The sequence below is a fragment of the Acanthochromis polyacanthus genome, chromosome 5 (genome assembly GCF_021347895.1).
Source record: "Acanthochromis polyacanthus isolate Apoly-LR-REF ecotype Palm Island chromosome 5, KAUST_Apoly_ChrSc, whole genome shotgun sequence".
Classification (NCBI taxonomy): domain Eukaryota; kingdom Metazoa; phylum Chordata; class Actinopteri; family Pomacentridae; genus Acanthochromis; species Acanthochromis polyacanthus.
In genome coordinates this window covers 32,368,551-32,387,828 of record NC_067117.1, presented here as the reverse complement: position 1 = coordinate 32,387,828, position 19,278 = coordinate 32,368,551, and the positions used below count along the sequence as shown (strand labels likewise).

Here is a 19,278-nt window from a genome sequence, read left to right as displayed (position 1 = left end):
TATCCTAAAAAACCATCAATAAATCACAAATAACTTATTATTTATACTCAAAATGCTGTTCATCTGAATGTGACAGTGACACACACATATACAATGTACTGTGAGAATCTGCTGTTTCACATCATCGTATATTGAATAGATTTGGATTTTGGGTTGAGAAAACAAGAAATTTAAACACATCCAGGGTAGTTTTTGCACATTTAGAGTCTTGACAATGAGATTTTTTCATATGTGGAAGTAAATATTCTAAAAAAGAACAAAAAAAACAAAAAACGTGAATTAATCAGAAAAATTGCATTACTTTCATTTATAATGATGCAAAACTGCTTCAACTTGTCTGTTGTTGGTGATGATGAGGAGGACGATGAGGATGATGCTTCCTCGTGCCCAGCAGCTGGTCTGTGTGTATGTGTGTGTGTGTGTGTGTGTGTGTGTCAGACACTGCAGTGTGTGTCTGCTGCTGATTTAAGTGCACTGCGCGCCTCCTACACACCGCTCAGCTGCATCCATCTACTTCGCAGAATTGAAGCTTCATTAAAACGGGCAACACCCTGTTTTCTACCAATAATAATAATAATAATTAATGCTGATATTATCACTGCAGGATAAAAAATCGTAACCTCTCGGAGGGTTAAAACGTGCAGGAGTGACTTTATCTGCATGTCTGATGTTTTTCAAAGTCTGCAAAGATCCACATTCTGCAGCAGGTTGTGCGTTTTTGCGCATTAAACGCGTCTCCAAGGGTGAAATATGAAATGTGTGCTGCAGTGTGTGCTGTATGCTGGCTGGGAAGACGTGAAAACAGGGACTCACCAGCCAGTGTGATGAGGCCCGGCATGTCTGCTGCAGTGCTCCCCTCCTCCGCTCTCTACGCTCGGATCGCAGGTTCCAGCTGCGGCGGCTCTCTGGATGCTGGATGTCAGCGGGACGCAGCGCTCATGGCCGCCGCCTCTCGGCTTCTGTGTGCGGGTTAAACTTCCAGTTGCCTCCGGAGGGACGGAGGGACGGATGGACACCCGGAAGGACGAACGGACGGACGGGTTATGTGAGGCAGAGATGCTGCACCGCCCACAATAAGCATCTGAGAGATGAAGCGTGTGGCGGTGACTGCTGTTCCTCCTCTGACCGCTAGAGGCCGCAGCAGCTCAGTCACTGATGCCTTCAAGGACGCCTCGGAAAATACGGTGAAAAATAAATGGCAAAAAACATTACAGTGCAAAATTGACGAATTAAAAAGTGTGTGTGTGTGTGTGTGTGTGTGTGTGTGTGTGTGTGTGTGTGTGTGTGTGTGGGGGGGGGGGGTAATTATAGGGGTTGTGGGACCTAATGTCCTCACAACCTTAGGAAAACCAAAAGAAATGTCATTTGTGGGGACCTCATTTGGGTCCCCATGAGGGGAAACTGTTTTCTTGGCCATGTTGTTGTTACTGAAAAAAGTAAAAGTGCAAAAACGTTTCTTTAGGATTAGGCATTGTCTTGGTCTGGTTAAGGTTAGGGTTAGGGTTAGGGTAAGGGTTAGGGGTTAGATATGAATAGGTCCCCACAAGGATAGGAAAACACAGTGTGTGTGTGTGTTTTTGTGAGAGAGAGAGCGAGAGCGCGTGTATGTGTTTTCATGTACACTACCAGTCAAAAGCTTTAGAACACCACAATTTTTCCAGTTTTTTATTGAATTTCAAGTAGTTCAAGTCCAATGAATAGCTTGAAATGGTACAAAGGTAAGCGGTGAACTGCCAGAGGTTTAAAAAAGGTGACGTTACAAAAAGCTGAAAAATAATTTACATTTCAGAATTATACAAACAGGTCATTTTTAGGGAACAAGGAATGGCTTACCAACTTAAAGCAGTTCTGCAGCAATCAGACCTGCCAACCTGTACACATTTTGCGTAGCAGGTATGCAATTTGACATCAAAATACGCTGGTACGCTCCGCCTCATTAAAGTACTCAAAAAGCTGCAGACATCTGTGAGTGCTGTTAGAAATGTGGACGTGCAATACTCATGCCTGACAACAGGATGCAGCAGTGTAGTGGTGCAATTTCAACCAATCATCATAGAGTAGCAGAGAATCTGCCGAACCCTTGTTGGCCCGCTCTCTCCTGTCCTCTGCCTCCCTCCGCCTCTCTCCCCGTTCCCTGTGCCCCCACCCACAGCAGCTGGCGGTTAAAACGGTAAAATGGTGTGTGTGTCTCTGTGTGTGTGTGTTTTTGTGTGTGTGTGTGTGTGTGTGTGTGTGCACGCGTGAGTGTACGTGTGTGTCTTTTGGCAAATATGTACTGTTAATAATGTTACTTTCACGTTGCAAATACGATGTCATATCAGGGAAATAAGCACCGAGAGTTTTTTTCCTATCGACATGAGCGCGAGCTGTGTGTGTGTGTGTGTGTGTGTGTGTGCGTGCGTGCGTGCATGCGTGTTTGCGCGTGCGTGTTTGTGCGTGCGTGTGTGAGATTAAGTGGTACGCAAAATATTTCGCCAAGGTTGGCAGGTCTGAGCAATGAAGGTTGCTCAAGTCTTGAAAGCTGGTGATACCAAATCCAACAAGTGTCCCAACTTTTCTTGATTATATACAACTCCCTCTGTCTGCATATAAGTAGTGTTGGAACACACCCTGGGACCAAACTCTCCAGAGCATTATTTGAACAGGAGTTAATCTCAATGAGCACTTTTTTTTCTTAGTGTGGGATGTTTGTTATGAACTAAAATGACATTTTTTAATTTTTTTAATTTATTTTTTCTTTTCCATAACATTAACAAAACTATACACCCATTTTTTTTGTTTTTGTTTGCCCCACTGTGCCCCAACCCCCAACCCATCCACCCACAGAAAAAAAAAGGAAATGAATAATATATGCATATATATACAGATACAAATACATCTACATTCATACCTACAAAAATGCATAGACACACCTACACATACATACATACACATCCTTTATAATTACGTAACATAATATTACCAAAAGAAAAAAACAAGAAAAACTAAATAAAATAAAAATAAATACAATAACGACACGAAACCAAAAAAAACCCCAAAAAAAACAAATAATATTTCACTTTTCACAATCGGGATGTTCGTTAAGAGACCTTTAGTCCTATATATATATATATATATATATATATATATATATATATATATATATATATATATATATATATATATATATATATTAATATTGAATTCATTTAACTGTTAATTTTTATTAATTACCTAATTTACTCTTCTGTTTCTTTCATTTATTTTTTAATTGCTTTTGTTTTATTTTTTTTGTTTTGTATTTTCAAGTGTCCGGACGTAATAATTTTTAAAAAAAAATGTTTTGTCACAACAAATGACCTTTCACTTATATATATATATATATATATATATATATATATATATATATATACAGGTCACTTCTACGACATCCCTACCTAGAAAGAAAATAGAAGCAGCAACCATTGTTTACACTATTTACCTACTTTTATAGTCTGTACATTATAAGGAACACCAATGTCTACTCATTTTCAGTCATTCTTTGCAAAAGTATTCAAACTTGAAAGTAACAGATTCCATAGTTCTATGAAACTTTGACCCTGACCGTATTTCTCAAAAGTTAGCCTCTCCAATGGTAAGAAGTCTGAAATTGGGGCAAGAAATGTCTTAAAAATGGGAGGAGAGTGATCCTTCTAGAAGTATACATTTCTTTGCAAAATATGTTTTTGTAATTAGTAATCTACATTTCTTTCTATCTAAAGGGAGATTTTGTGTGTCATTCAACAAGTAGAAATTAGGTTTAAGTTCATATGACTTCTGTAATGTATTTTTTGTAAAGGAATGGATTGACCTCCAGAAAACTGTCAAACATTTACATTCCCAAAACATATGCAGAAATGTTCCATCTCCCATTTTGCATCGTGGGCAGTCTGCAGAAATGCTGTTTGATATTTTATTCATCTTTCTGGGTGATAGATATGGTTTGTGGATAAATTTAAAATTAGCTTCTTTAATTTTATTACTAATAAATGGGAAATATACAGATTCGCATATGTTAGACCATGCACTTTCTTCAAAGGTCAATCCTAAATCCCTCTCCCAAATCCTTTTTAATGGTTGAAGAGATGACTGTCCTCCCACTGCGAGACAGTTATAAAACTCGCTGATTTTTCCCTTGATTGTATTGGCCGTTAATATCTGATCTTCAATTTCCAATTGTTCTGTTCTTAGTTTATTTTTCTTTATAAGTGACTGGACAATACTCCTAATATGTAGAAATTTTAAAAAGTCTTTATTAGAAATACTAAACTCTTCTCTTAATTCACTGAATGATTTCATTTGTATATTATCTTTAAATAAGTCTTTAAATTGGTTAATACCTTGGTTTGTCCATTCACTTATATTGATGCTTGTAGTTTGATTTGTTAAGTCTGGGTTTAAGTAAATAGGAGAATACATTGAGATGCATTTACTAGCACCATGTTTTTTTCTGCATTCTTTCCAAATTTGCAAAGTATTCCTAATAGTAAAACTAAGCTGTATAGCTTTTATCTTTTCAAAATTGTTTACAAATATAAGAGAGCTCAAAGGAAATGGTTCAACGGAGTGTTTTTCTATTTGTATCCACTGGGATTCCTGTCTATCCAATACCCAAGACGCTAAATTTCGTGTTTGAGCTGACCAGAAGTAATGTTGGAAGTTTGGAAGATTCAGTCCTCCCAGGGATTGTGGTTTCATCAAAGTCGAAAGACTAATCCTGGGTCTTTTACCACTCTAAATAAATTTAGTAAGATATCTGTTTAATGATTTGAAAAAATGTAAGGATAGGTAACAAGGAATCATCATAAATAAAAAATTAAATCGTGGGAGAATATTCATTCTGATGACATTTATCCACCCCAATAATGAAAGGGGAAGAGTACTCCAATTTAGGAGGTCCGATTTGACCTTATCCATAAGAAATAGATAATTTTCCCTATATAAATCTTCTAGATTTGGGGTAATGTTAATGCCCAGGTATTTGAAACCCTCTGTTGTCCAGTTAAAGGTGCAAGATGCTAACGTTTTTTCCGTTGTCTGGTGAAAGAGGACAGCATTAGATTTAGAAAAAATTATTTTATAACCTGAATAATTTGAAAAATTTTTAATTGTCTTTTGCAAATGTACGATTGATTTTTCTGGATCTGTTATATACAGAAGAATATCGTCAGTGTACAAAGAAATTTTATGTTCCTTATCGCCCACTTTTAAACCGCTAATATTTATATTATCCCTGACACCAGACGCGAGCGGTTCGATGACCATGGCAAATAACAGTGGGGACAAAGGACATCCCTGCCTCGTCCCTCTAGTTAGAGGGAGGAAGTCAGAGTGAGTACCATTGGTTAAGACAGCTGCTTTTGGGCAAGTATAAAACATTTTAACCCATTCAGAGAAGTTATTACCCGTGTTAAATTTGTGCAATATAGAAAACAAAAAACTCCACTCCACCCTATCAAAAGCCTTCTCTGCATCCAATGAGAGGAGCAGAGAAGGCTCTTGACGGTTATTGATACAATTTATTACATCTAAAACTCTTCTTATATTATCCGCTGCGTAGCGCCCTTTAATAAAACCGGACTGATCGGGATTGATCAGTTTAGGCAAAACAGAGTCAAGTCTTCTAGCTAATAACTTTGTAATAATTTTGTAGTCGTGATTTAGAAGACTGATTGGTCTGTACGAAGAACATTGAGCCGGATCTTTTCCACTTTTATGTATAAGACTAATATAAGCTTGGTTCATTGATTGCGGAAGTATTTTTGTGTGGCATACGTTATTTATCATATCCATAAAGATAGGTTTAATTTCCATCCAGAACTCTTTATAAAACTTGTGAAACCATCTGGGCCTGGACTTTTATTTGAAGACATTGAATTAATATTATTAGTGATTTCAGTTTCTGAAAACTGAGAGTTTAACTGTTGACGATCCTGATTAGATATTTCAGGGAGATTAATATGTTCAAGATAACTATTTAGACTATCCTGAGAGTAAAAAGACTGAGAAGTATAAAGATTCTTGTAAAATATAAAAAATGCCTCATTTATTTCTTTAGGATGATATACAAATTTGTTATCACTAAGGTGAATGCACTTAATGGTTTTTTGAGCCTGTTCTTTTTTTAACTGATACGCCAAAAGTTTACTCGGTTTATTTTCAAATTCATAATCTTTTTCTTTCATAAAATGCATCTTTTGAATTATTTCGTTTGAAATGTCTAAATTTAGTTGCGCTCTAGCTATAGTTAATAACCTCCAATTATCCTCTGTTTGAGCACTCTTGTGAAGTGTTTCGTATCTTAACACCTCTCTTTCTAATTGTTTTCTTTTTTCTTGTTTTTCACGATTTTTAAGACGTGTAAGATATGATAAGGCCACGCAATGTAGCCTTTGCTGCTTCCCAGATTATGTTGGTATCTAAAGAAGGATCTGTATTTTCTTCTATGTATCAATGAACACTTTTAAATCCAAACTGTAGATTCTTGAGGCTGACTCCACAACATGCACTTGCTTTTCATAACTTGCTTGTAAAAATTATTGTAATTATTATTATTTGGTGACATTTTATTCTATTTTATTTTGTTCTATTTTATTTTATCTTGCTTTATCTGATTTTATTTCCCTGATGTGTTCTATTGTTGTTTTGTTTTAATCTGATTTTAATTCCCATTTTATTATTTATTATTTGTTTTTAACTGGAAAGCACTTTGGTCACTTTGAGTGTTGTAAAGTGCTCTATAAATAAATTTTAATTGATTGATTGATTGATTGATTGATTGATTGATTGATTGACTGACTGATTAAATGTACATAATATCAGTGGAAGGTTGTGTCATATGAACCGCCAGCAAATATTGAATACACAAACAAACACGCACATATAATTCACTGGACTGTCTTTAGCTCTGAGAATGACACACTCTGTTCCATCATTTCGACAAGCTTCTGCAAAGTCACAGCATTTAATTCTGTCCAGAGTTGCATTAGTTTTCTACCAAGATCATACATTTATGATGGGAGAGTTGGATAAAGTCTTCTCCAGAACACCGTGCTCCCTGAACCATTCATTCTCAATGTGAGCCCCATGAATCCTGGCATCGTCATCTTGGAACATGTCCACACCATCAGGGAAGAAAAACCCCACTGATGTAAAGACCTGGTCATTCAGCATATTCAGATAATCAGCTGACCTCATTCTTTGGGAACATAATGTTGGTGAACCTGACCAACCCCAGATAATAAACAAACCCCCACAGGCTGGTAGGAACTAGACATGATGAGTTCATCACTTCATCTGCCTCTCTTCTTACCCTGATGCCCCCATCACTTTGGAACAGGGTAAATCTGGACTCATCAGACCACATAACCTTCTTCCATTGATCCAGAGTCCAATCTTTATGCTCCAGAGCAAACTGAAGCCTTTTCTGATTAGCTTCAATGATCAGTGGTTTTCTTAGAGCTACTGCTGTTTAGTCCCAACCCTTTGAGTTCCCTTCACATTGTGCGTGTGTAAATGTTCTTATTTTCATTATTAAACAAAGCCGTGAGTTCAGCTGTTGATTTCCTATGATCATCTAGGAGTTTGTTCCGACCACATTTACTCCTCAAAGATGATGGTTCTCCACTATCCTTCAGGTTTTAATAATGTGTTAGATGGTTCTTAACCTGATTTTAGTAGTTTCATCTCCTTAGTTGTTTTCTTTGCTTGATGCAGGCCAATAATTTGACCCTTCTGAAACAGATTAACATCCTTTCCATGACCACAGGATATGTCTTCCTACATGGTTGTTTAATTGATGAGAAACTCCTCACTGCATCAGATAGAGTTAAATAAGTTGTTGCAGCTGAAACACATTCATCACTGCAGTAATTATCCAATGGAAGGCTCTTAACTGTTTGCTCAGTTAAATCAAATGGTGACTTTTTTTGGACAGGCAGTGCATAATTCAGCTTAATGAAGATTCATTAAAAACTTTTTAAAAATTCATCATTTACTTCCTTGATCATCAGACACATGAACTTAACAATAGTGTTTTGTCCTTTATGGGTTTTTGATACAATTATCATAGTCCATGAGTCAGATAGGTTGGTCGGTACCACTCAGGGGGGCAAATTGCCACCTATACCATTTTATTGTGCTACCCATGCATACATCAATTTGGTTTGATAAACCTCTCAAAGTGGCAGCTTCATGTATTTTTTGTAAGTCGCAAGTTTTCGCAGACTGTGTCCCATTAGAACAAAAGCGCTAGCCATTTACCAGCCTATCCCTGGCTTTCGTTTGGGAAGAATGTCTTGAACATTTCCAGAAATGCTCCAGAGTACATTTTGGAATTGCCCTTTGTGTTCAAAACAGAACTTGATGCTATCTAAATTTAAAAACTTACATAATTCTAATATTTTTATTGTTTTCATATGCCTGTAAGAAGCTGTTTCCCTAATGCATGAACTGGCTGAGTATACACTGTTGCTATGACCGTGGGCACGATGTGTGCTTTCTTTGGTGTTAACATTACAAATACAGCCATGGCCATAAGTTTGGACACAGCATGACTTACTATGTCTGTTTTGATGTCTATTACAGAACATAACTAATATTTTTAGACAGTACCAGTTTAATTAGTCAACAAATCAACAAGGGATATAATATTATCAATAAATTCAAACAATTGGAACAACTTTGTTCCCAAAACATAATATTAGAAGAAAATAAAAAATGCAGTACTTTCACAACCGAATTTGGTAAGAATAATTCAATTCAATTCAATTCAATTTTATTTATATAGCATCAATTACAGTCAAATCGTCTCAAGACGCTTTACAGAACCCATATGCCTGACCCCCAGAGCAAGCCCAAAGGTGACAGTGGCAAGGAAAACACCCTTTTAACAGGGAAGAAACCTCGAGCAGAACCCGGCTCTATATAGGGGGGACCCATCTGCCTGCTGGCCGGGCGGGTTGAGAAGGACAGAGGAGGGCAAGGGGGAGGGATGGGAGAAGAGGGAGGGGTGGGAAAGCAAGGACAACACAACACACATTTGGATACATGCATGACAGGATATGTGACACAGACAAAGTATAAGCCAACATTGAAAACTGACTCATAGTTTACTCTTATGATGTACGGCTCTAACATTACACATACTACATATATAGCTAGCAGTAAAATTCAAACAGTCTGTAAGTTAGCATAACAAGTATAGTGAAGGCAATGCAGAGTTGACTGGTGGAAAAGGGGAGTTGGAAGCAGTGGGCTGGAGGAAGGTCAGCTGCAGCATCCCACAGTGGACATGATGGAGACTGGACCAGCTGGTGGAACATCGACCGCAGATCTGAAGCATCCAGCTCTGGGACCAGGGACACTCGGGGAAATAGCACAGGGGGAAACAGAGTGAATGTACTGCAATAACGGTATACATATTAAATGTAAAGGTAGATAGAGAAGGGCTCAGTGCGTCAAGAAAAGTCCCCCAGCAGCCTAGGCCTATAGCAGCATGACTAGGGGCAGAACGAAGGGACGTCCAAGAGGGAGTCAGCTGTGCAATGAAGACACAAGCCGAACCCCTGTGGGTCACCCAGTCAGCCCCAACTATAAGATTTGTCAAAAAGGAACGTTTTAAGCCTGGTCTTAAAAATAGAGAGGGTGTCTGCCTCCCGAACCCAAACTGGGAGCAGGTTCCACAGGAGAGGCGCCTGATAACTGAAGGCTCTGCCTCCCATTCTACTTTTAGAAATTCTAGGAACAACAAGTAAGCCTGCAGTTTGAGAGCGAAGAGTTCTACTAGGATAATAAGGTACTATCAGATCTTTAAGATATGATGGAGATTGGTTATTAAGAGCTTTATATGTCAGAAGAAGGATTTTAAATTCTATTCTGGATTTAACAGGAAGCCAGTGAAGAGAAGCAAGTATAGGGGAAATATGATCTCTTTTGCTAACTCCTGTCAGTACTCTCACAGCAGCGTTTTGGATCAACTGTAGATGTTTGAGAGAGCTATTTGGACAACCCGATAATAATGAATTGCAATAGTCAAGCCTGGAAGTAACAAAAGCATGAACTAGTTTTTCTGCATCACTCTGAGACAGAATGTTCCTGATTTTTACAATATTATGCAGGTGAAAAAAGGAAGTCCTACAGACTTGCTTTATGTGCGAGTTAAAGGACATGTCCTGGTCAAAAATAACTCCAAGATTCCTCACAGTAGTACTGGAGGCCAATGTGATGCCATCCAGAGTAACTATTTGCTTTGAAAGCGAGTTTCTAAGATGTTTGGGGCCAAATACAATGACTTCAGTTTTGTCTGAATTTAGCAGTAGGAAGTTAAAAGTCATCCAGGTTTTAATGTCCTTAAGACAATCTTGCAGTCTAGCTAACTGATCAGTTTCATCTGGCTTCATAGATAAATACAATTGTGTGTCATCTGCATAACAATGGAAGTTAATACAATGCTTCTTAATAATATTGCCTAAAGGAAGCATGTATAATGTGAAAAGTATAGGTCCTAAGACAGAACCCTGAGGGACTCCATGATTAACTTTAGTATGCTCAGAAGAGTTATTGTTGATATGCACAAACTGGAACCTATCTGATAAGTAGGATTTAAACCAGTCCAGTGCTGTCCCTTTAATGCCAATTGAATGTTCTAGACGCTGTAATAAAATTTTGTGGTCGATTGTGAATAACAAAATGACACCAAACTCTTTTGATGTTTTTTTTTAATATGAAACTTAATATAGTTCTCAGGAGTTGTGTACTGTATTGTAAGTGACAATTTTGTGGTATTTTCTAAGATTCACAAGCGTCATGGTACTTGTGTCCAAACTTATGGCCATGGCTGTAGACCTGACAGAAATTGGTACCGTCTCAGGTGACCAAACCTAAGTGGTACTAAAATATACATTAGGATAATTTAAGCACATTAAGATGGGACAGCTTTTCCATACTGACAGCTTTATCACTTATTTGTGATTTTTCACCATAACTGTGGTTTTGCACATATCCTTTAACCCTCTGAGGCCCACAGTTGGAAAACTGCAACATTTTTTTAAGGCTGTGTAGCTGTACCTCTTTCTTCCTGAATGTAGACAAACACTACATATCCCAGCACCCCACTCTCTGAACTGCACAACCGCAACATTTTTGGCAGTAAAATATTAATACTGTAAGATATAACACATTCCAAGTTCAAACATGTCTTCCACTGACCCCCCAGCTCTCTTTTTAGGAACATTTTTTTTTCTTCATCCTAAAGATGTTTAGTGAGAAGACAACTCAAATATTTTTTTAAAAAGTATAATACATGTGATTTTTAGGGATGTCTTTCAGTGGTTCAAAAATGCAACACTGGGTCTTAAATGGGTGCTACTTGTTTACACAGAAGGCCCCATCACAGGTCATGAGAAAATTCATCAATTGTGCCATCTATACAGTGTCTATACTGTATATATACAGTCATGGAACAAATGATCAGACCACCGTTGTTTTCTTCACTTTCTTGTTCATTTTAATGCCTGGTACCAATAAAGGTATATTACTTGAAGAATACAATGAAAGCAAAAAAAAAATGCAAATGATTCAATAATACTTCATGTCCTATCTGACATGCTTCAGCTTCATTGTAGTCCAGAGTATATAAGGGGACATTTCATGTCATAAGCAGCACTGCACATGCAAAGACCTAGAGTTGTTTCCTGCTGACATTCAGCACAACTCAGAAGTTGTCAGCTCTCATATAACGCCTAAAACAGAAGAATTATGTGAAGCCACAATGGCAGCCACCTTGGCACTGCTGAAAATTGGCATGAGTGAGAGACAGGTAGCCAAAGAACTGAAGATCTCCAAGACAGTCATTCATTACACTAAGAAAAAACATTTCAGCCAACTTACTGGTTAGGAGAAAGCCTGGAGAAGCTACAAACCAGACTGTCTGCCCCTACAGTAAAACATGGGGTGGATCAGTGACCATCTGGGGTTGTTTCAGTCTGGGTGGAACAGGGCAAATGAACCAGGTCATGTTTGGGGATACTCTTGAAAACAGTCTTCTTCCATCAGCTGGAAAACTCTTTCCTGTCTCCAATAACTGGATTTTCAAACAAGACAATGCCCCTTACCACACAGCAAGGTCAGTTAAAGCCTGGATGGAGAACCAGAACACTGGAACCATGCCTTGGCCTGCTCAATCACCAGATCTAAATCCAACTGAAAACCTGTGAAAAATCATCAAACTGACTGAACACTTCAGCTAAAACTGTTCCATTGCCTCCGAACATCCAGCTTCAGGTTCCAACAACAGTGGCATGGGACAACATTAATCACAATGAAGAGACACTATCTGGGACTGGAACATCACACAGGGTAAACGGGATAATTTTGCAACCAAAGGTGTATGGCTCAATGCCTGAGCCCAAACCCACAAATGTCATCCAAAAAAACACGAGATGACTATTGAACCAGGAGAGGTGTTTCCTCCAGTTTACAGTGGAGGATAACACACTGGCCCTGTCCCATGTTGCCTCTCAGAAAGTACTGAGAGACGCCCAAGAAAAACAACCTGCTCTGGTTGTTAGCTCGCGTGCATTGTTCCTCCAGACAAACTGAAGATGGATGGACTGGCTTCCATATACAGACAAGAGATGAGGAAGAAGTCATCCAAGACACTCTGGGATATCTTCCAACAATCACTGCCCCTGCCACTGACTTATCAACAGTTCAGGAGATTCTGACACAAACTCTGAAGATTAGGAACATGCTGCAACTGCCACATATAGTGGTAGCTTTTGACCAAGCCTTCTACGCAAAAGCCACTGACATTTTGCGGAAACACAAAGAGAGGTTTCCAAATATCATTTCAAGGATGGGAACCTTCCACACCATATGTACGCTGCTAGGAGTAATTGGCAAATGATTCCAAGATGCAGGTTTGCAAGACTTGTGTATTGAAGCAGGTGTGATTGCAGAGGGATCGGTTGATGGTGTTATGGAAGGACAAACTCCAACAGGGCCATCCAACTACACAAACTGCTGTATGGCACTTTGTTCCCCCTTGTATGGAAAGGCTTTCTTTCTTGGAATCAGAACACTGGAAGCAACAAGAAAGTCCATCTAGACAACATTTCATTGTCTGTGGAAGAGCTGTGTGAGAATGTGAGACAACAAACACTCCAAGAAACATTGAACAATCCATCATATCCACATTTAGTTCACCACTTTGGAGAGTATCTTGATCACCTGCAGAACCACAGTGGAAAGTTCCCATCTTATTGGCTGTCTTACATGGATAACCCTTATGGCAACCCTTAATACTTCTATGTAAAGGTCAAAGCCCAACCACAGAGGTGGTAAGGATGTTAAAGGTTGTAAGGACACATTTTCCCTGGCTCTATGTCACACTAAAGATGTATTGCATAAAAGATGAATGTGTCACAATCTACCAGAAGGATAATGACAAAAATTAGTATTAAACGCTCTGCTTTAATTTAAATTTCTCAGTTAAAATGTGTAAATATAAACATTCCTTTAAGTTTTTTGTATCACAGCATATCAATAAGAAACTCTTTATAGTTTTCAATGATTTTGAATGTATTTTATGAGTGTAGTTATTATTTAAATCAATGTATATGCTTGCATTTACCATATCAGAGGCTAGAAAATTGTATTGACATACCTATTAAAAACACATGGATATCTCACATAAAGCTGCCACTTGTGCATGTCTATCATACAGGAATAGTTACTAGGGATATTGTCCTTAACAAAAATGCATATGAGAATTTGCCCCCCAAGTGGTACCCATGACCCCAATTTTACCCACTTGGCTCATGGACTATCACCCACTTTCCTGCATTAAAGGCTCTGCACCAGAAAAAGCTGCTCTTAATGACAATCAGGTTGAAAAATAAGAGAGAAAAATTCCCAATTGAAAACACTCGGATCATTTACTGTCTTTAGTGATGATTTATAAAGTTACAGGACAGTTGTAAGATGTGTATGATGGCTTTTCTTCCAATAGTGAATCAGTCCAAAACACAGAAATATGGCTCCGAAAAGCAAAGCACAGACTCCACCAGCCAGAAAGCTCTTTGTAGACGGATCCAAGGACGAGTCTACAACAAAAACAACCAAGAAAAACATATATGAAGTATGCAAAATCCATATTAAACTATTGTATGCCTCATTTTGGTATTTTTGTGTCATTTTGTGTCTCTTTTTGGTAACTTTCTGTCCAATTATAATTTCTTTTGCCTCATTTTGACAATTTTATGTCTCATTTTGGTGTTTTAGGTCGATTTTGTTTCATTTTGCATCTCATTGCAGACATTTTGTGTGTTGTTATCTACCTCAACTTGACCATTTCTGTCTCCTTTTGGTCATTTTGTGCTAAATTCTAGTTGTTCCTGCACAACTTTGGTCTTATTGTGGATTTTTTTTGTCATTTTTTGTCTCATTCTGGTTGTCTATTTCATTTTGTGTATCATTGTCCATTTCTTTTAGATAGTTTGGTCATTCTGAGTGTAACTGTTGAAGTTCCCCACTGAAAAGGAATTAACTAATATTCCAATGTTGAAGGGTTTGTTGTTGTTTACGATTTCATTTAATTTGAAATTTGTGAGCATGCGGATATTTATTTTGAAAGAGTACCTGGCGTTGTCAGGAATTGTGGGTAACCGCGCTCTCAGAGCAAGGGCAGAGCTACCGTGACAAGCTACACAACAGTTCCAGAGGCGCACACGGTAAATTATTTTTGTTTTATGTAAAGATTTGGTTGTTTTGATGGTATTTAAGTTCTCTGTTACTTTATTTATGTCGCACTGAGAGAACTTTTGTTTGAATTCTTTTTCAGTTTTCACGGTGTCCATACTTTTATGTGTCCACAGTGTCTGTATGAGGAATATATGTCGTCGAAGGAATGGAATTAAATTAAGAAGTGGACATCAGTATGAATCGTGGCCTTATTTGGGAATTCGTGTAGTTACACTGAGGGTCTTGTTGGTTGCCTCATTTTGGTCTATGGTCAGAGATAAAACCATCTGTTGAACACACAAAATGATCACTAGTTGTAGTTGTATCAACATACAACATGGCTGCAAAGATGAACAAAACAACCACAAAAAGACTGAAATCATTAAAAACAAAATGCAAAATGACCAGAAAGAGATTAAAACTGACTTAAGATAATGCGAAATGTAATATGAAATGCACAATGAAAACCCTGACCCCAGTGAAGGATCTTGGGCTCGCTGAGGGTGGCGTGTTCCACCATGCAGCTGATCTGGTCCTGTTGGCCAGGTGTGTACTCCAGGTAAGAGTGAACCTGATAGGTCCAGTCTCCGTTCGTCAACACCTCACTCTCGGTCACGCCCTCAGTCACTTCCTGTCCGTCGCGGTGCCACGACACTTTGATGTATTTGGGGTGGAAGTCGTAAGCGCTGCACACCAGCATGGTGTTGTGACCGGAGGCGACGTCCACCTCCTGCAGACTGATGCTGGGCTCGGCTGAAACCACAACACTTTGTAATGAAAGATGTGTGAATATCTCACATTTATCACATTCATTAGTATGTTTGATCTATGCTTTAATTTCAGAGTAAAATGAGACATTAACATGCATAATTTCCAAAAAAAAACTGGGGTGTTCTAAAGCTTTTGTAGTGTAAATCTTCACTCATCCTATGAACATCAATGCACTGATCCAGTGTTTGAATATTCACCCATGTATTCTTCAGTCACGTTATATATTAATTCAACGTTTTCGACACATATCAGCTCTCTCTCCACTTTCCTCTGTAGAAGATCGCCCTTGTTGTTATTGTGCGCTGACGCTGTGATCATTCCAGCTGGAGTTAAGCCCGTCCAATTCCCAATTGTGCTGTTGTAGTTCATCGTGAACTCTTTGTTAAAATACCAGTCGATCAGGTACTCCACTTGTTCCTTCTCTCTGGAGTGCATAGAACACCAGAAGTCAGCATACATGAAGTAGCCATCTTCATCCACAGAACAGTCTGAAGGGTGACAAAGAAGGAATAAGGTTTACTCTCATTATGTTTGAATTTGCAGGTACAGTAGGTCCACAAGTATGTTTGCTCATATCCTCAGTTCCTTCACACTCAGAACATTGGTCAAATCAATTATAAATTGATCATTCCATCTAAAATCCTCATCACTTTCTTCTTGACCATCTCTGATTTACCTGATTTTTTTTTATACCACAAAACATGGATATTTCTAAAGATATTTGTGTCAAGTCTGACACAAAACAACAGTCAGGGACACGCATGAATATTGAAACTGGTTCTACTAGCAGTAATTATTCATTCCTGTTCAGGAAAACTACAGTAATGCAAATATTTCAATATTTGAATCACCACTGGACTATTGCTTTAAGACAGACATGAAACATGATAAGCTTGTCCTTTAAAAATGCGTTCTAACACCTTTGGATAAAGCTCACAGCCTGCTGAAAGTCAACACCGCTGACTGCTCAGGTGACTGAAGACACAAACTAAGACATGCTTTCTAACTTGCTGCTATGGCAGGATCCAGTGATGCAGAACAATCTGTTTTCAACTTTCCACAGCTCAGACCACCACCTTAATACAACCGAGAACAACAGAAAGCTAAATATAACACTGAAAAGAAAAAAGCAGAACTGCAGAACAAGAAGCAGAAGACACCCTGGTGACCAACTTCTTACATTTTAAAAATCACTAAATTTCCACACTGAACAAATTCGCCATTTGCACCAAAGAAAGGCATTCTGAAGTACAAAAGCAGCAAAATACATAAAATTTTAAAAGAGCTAAAAAAATTGAGAATGCAGTAACAACGATGCAAGATTCTGGCAATATTTTGACATTTAACTGACTGAAATGGAGCTGATGATAACATTACATTTTATGGTAATACATTGTATTTTATGAGATGGACAGAATTCTTAGTTTTAGTGTTAACTTTATCTTAACTTGAGTGAATGTTGTGGAGTTAAAAGACGAGTATTTTCTCTCTGAAATGCAGTTAAGGACAAGTACAAAAAAATCATAAACTGGATAGGACAAGTACTTTGACAGCAAAAAAAGTGAAGGTAGGTAGGTGGGTGGGTAGGTGGGTAGGTAGGTTGTTTTTCATTGCCATGTGTAACCATTTTTTTTAAAAAAACATTATCTAACAACTGGTAATAAAAAAAATTGTCCCAATTGTCGCTGCAAAATCCAGTTTGGCAAGATTTTAGCTAAACAGTCACCAGATTAATTCAGCCCCCACCCTGTATGGCAACAGCAGTTCTTGATGCCAGTTGCCCCCCTCAGCAGGACAATGCACCAAAACACACCGCAAAACTTTTCAAGAGTGGCTCCAGAAACACAACAGAGCTAAGGTCTTCACTCAGTTTCCACACTCCCCAGACCCAAATCTTATTGAGCATCAATAAGGGATGATTTCGGTAGGTTCCACCCTGCAACCCACAGGACCCTCAGAATTCACTGCTGCCACAGGAACAGAGTTAAGCAGAGTTTTAACAGAAAAAGGGGACCAACACAATATTAGACAGGCGGTCATAATGTTCTGCCTGATCAGTGTTTATGCAGCTGCAAGGTGGAAAACGCTTCATTTTGTTTACATGTTAAGGTCACTGCTTAGAGTGCAACATGAAGCACATGAACCTAAGCCTTAGAAAAATGCACATATAAAATGCTTTACTGCACATATGGTGCACAGAAAAAGTGAAATGAATTACTCACCTGTGACGTATGGAGATAAAAACCACAACAACAGCGAGTACTTGAAGGGCTTCATGTTGAAATCAAAGTGAGATCGGGCTGTTGAGGACTTTTCAGGAAACTGATACATTGTTTGCACACGACTCCTTCCTTTTGGCTCCGGTTCATGAACCTGTTCGCTCTGATCTTTGTGCTGTTTACGTCACCATTTACAGCAGGGGTTTTCCCCACATTTATTTTTCCAAAACTATTCATTTCCAACCATGAATGCACTTTGAAGGAAATTCACCATCCTGAGCAACATAATTAGGAAATATTTCAAACAAACACATCTTCAAAATTGCAGTATTTCATTAGCTTTTTTTTCTGATTTCTGCCTTGTTCCATTCTGGCACTCATAGAGATTCTTTGTTAAATTCAGATAGTCACTGGTTCATTTCATCATGAATCAGATCTTGGATAAACACGTTTCAAACAGTGCAGATCCTAAAAAAGAACATTCAGACTTCTCATAGAACACTGTGAACAAACACAAGTGAAAACAAGGAAATAACAGTCAATCAAAAACAAGGAAACGTAGATTCTTCTTTTTCTCTTTCAAACCACACAGAGACGCTGAAGGAGTCCTCACCCCAACTGTGTTTTGATAGTTTTATATTACAGAGCTGCTCTCTGTCTTTGTTTTCCATTTTGTTTCTTAGTTAATCCACATTCCAACAGGGCACACAGTATTAATCCATCAGAAATAAAAAATCAGAAGAGGATAGGCTGCTACATCATTTGACATCAATGGATAAAATCCTTTTTATGCCTCTATGAGTGAAAGGTTGGTTCTTTTTGTTGCACAATAACTCTCCAACCTTTTCAGGTATAAATGGACATGTATAAAAGGACATTAACTAGTGGAAGGCTGATTCTGAGATCAAACCTATTTCATTCATGACTTTATCTGGGTTTCTATACTAGTTTGTCCAATGGGTTCCACCAAGAAAAACTTGCTTTGACATACACAGTCATGTGTCAATTGGACTTAAACTTGCATAATAGATTGTTATCCCCAGGAAATCCACAGTTCACCTTCACTAAGTCTTCCTCAGTAATGGATTACTTATAGGGTGGTGACAGAAAGAAGGATCTGATCTTTATCATTCAAACATGAGGGACAAGGTAAGATTAACAAAGTCTTCCTCTGTTCTTGAGGATGCGGATTTACAGTATGTATGTAGTTATAATTTATCATGTTGCATTAACACAATCAGAAGGAAGTTATTTGCTAGAATAACAGAAAGAAACACTGTGGTTTATAAACCATATAAATAAATTAAGTTTGACATGAGCTCCAGTTCCAGTGGATTTGTTATGAATTAAATGTCTGCGCTATGGTGAGTTAGGTTTGTTTTCTTTAACAGTGAATCCTCACATGGAATTGACTGTGATTTATCTTTATTGCCTGTATGTTAAGGGATAAAATAACCACATCCATGTCCAGCTGCATGTCTTACAGAAACACATGCTGTTGATTGTATAAAAACTCCAACACATCGTC

The 19,278-nt window shown here is 38.2% G+C and overlaps 2 protein-coding genes across 3 annotated transcripts in view; both read right to left on the bottom strand.

Annotated features, from left to right (window-relative positions):
• The window catches only part of podxl2 (podocalyxin-like 2), a 52,157-nt gene extending 51,037 nt beyond the window's left edge, over positions 1–1,120 (bottom strand). For both annotated transcript variants that reach the window (XR_007942053.1, XM_022220340.2), the window contains exon 1: positions 814–1,120. Coding sequence is in view for 1 of the 2 variants with exons in the window: in XM_022220340.2 (XP_022076032.2) it covers positions 814–838 (25 nt within the window). In the remaining variant the exon portion in view is untranslated. The remainder of the gene's footprint in view (positions 1–813) is intronic.
• Positions 1,121–13,936: 12,816 nt separating this feature from the next.
• On the bottom strand, positions 13,937–17,890 carry LOC127534097 (rano class II histocompatibility antigen, A beta chain-like). The gene is made up of 4 exons (XM_051948519.1): positions 17,754–17,890; positions 15,729–16,019; positions 15,235–15,513; positions 13,937–14,123 (listed from the first exon to the last, which is right to left on the bottom strand). Exons 1-4 carry the CDS (start codon positions 17,860–17,862, stop codon positions 13,984–13,986), a joined length of 819 nt encoding a protein of 272 aa, XP_051804479.1. The 5' UTR covers positions 17,863–17,890; the 3' UTR covers positions 13,937–13,983.
• Positions 17,891–19,278: the final 1,388 nt, after the last annotated feature.

What these genes read in the sequence shown, in the direction of transcription:
- LOC127534097 (XM_051948519.1), bottom strand. Translation starts at nt 17,862, where the DNA reads ATGTATCAGTTTCCTGAAAAGTCCTCAACAGCCCGATCTCACTTTGAT. An exon ending in CGTGACTGAAGAATACATGG is followed by an intron (nt 15,514 to 15,728) that starts GTGAATATTCAA and finishes TTGTGGTTTCAG; the next exon opens with CCGAGCCCAGCATCAGTCTG. An exon ending in GCCCAAGATCCTTCACTGGG is followed by an intron (nt 14,124 to 15,234) that starts GTCAGGGTTTTC and finishes TTTTTGTTGTAG; the next exon opens with ACTCGTCCTTGGATCCGTCT.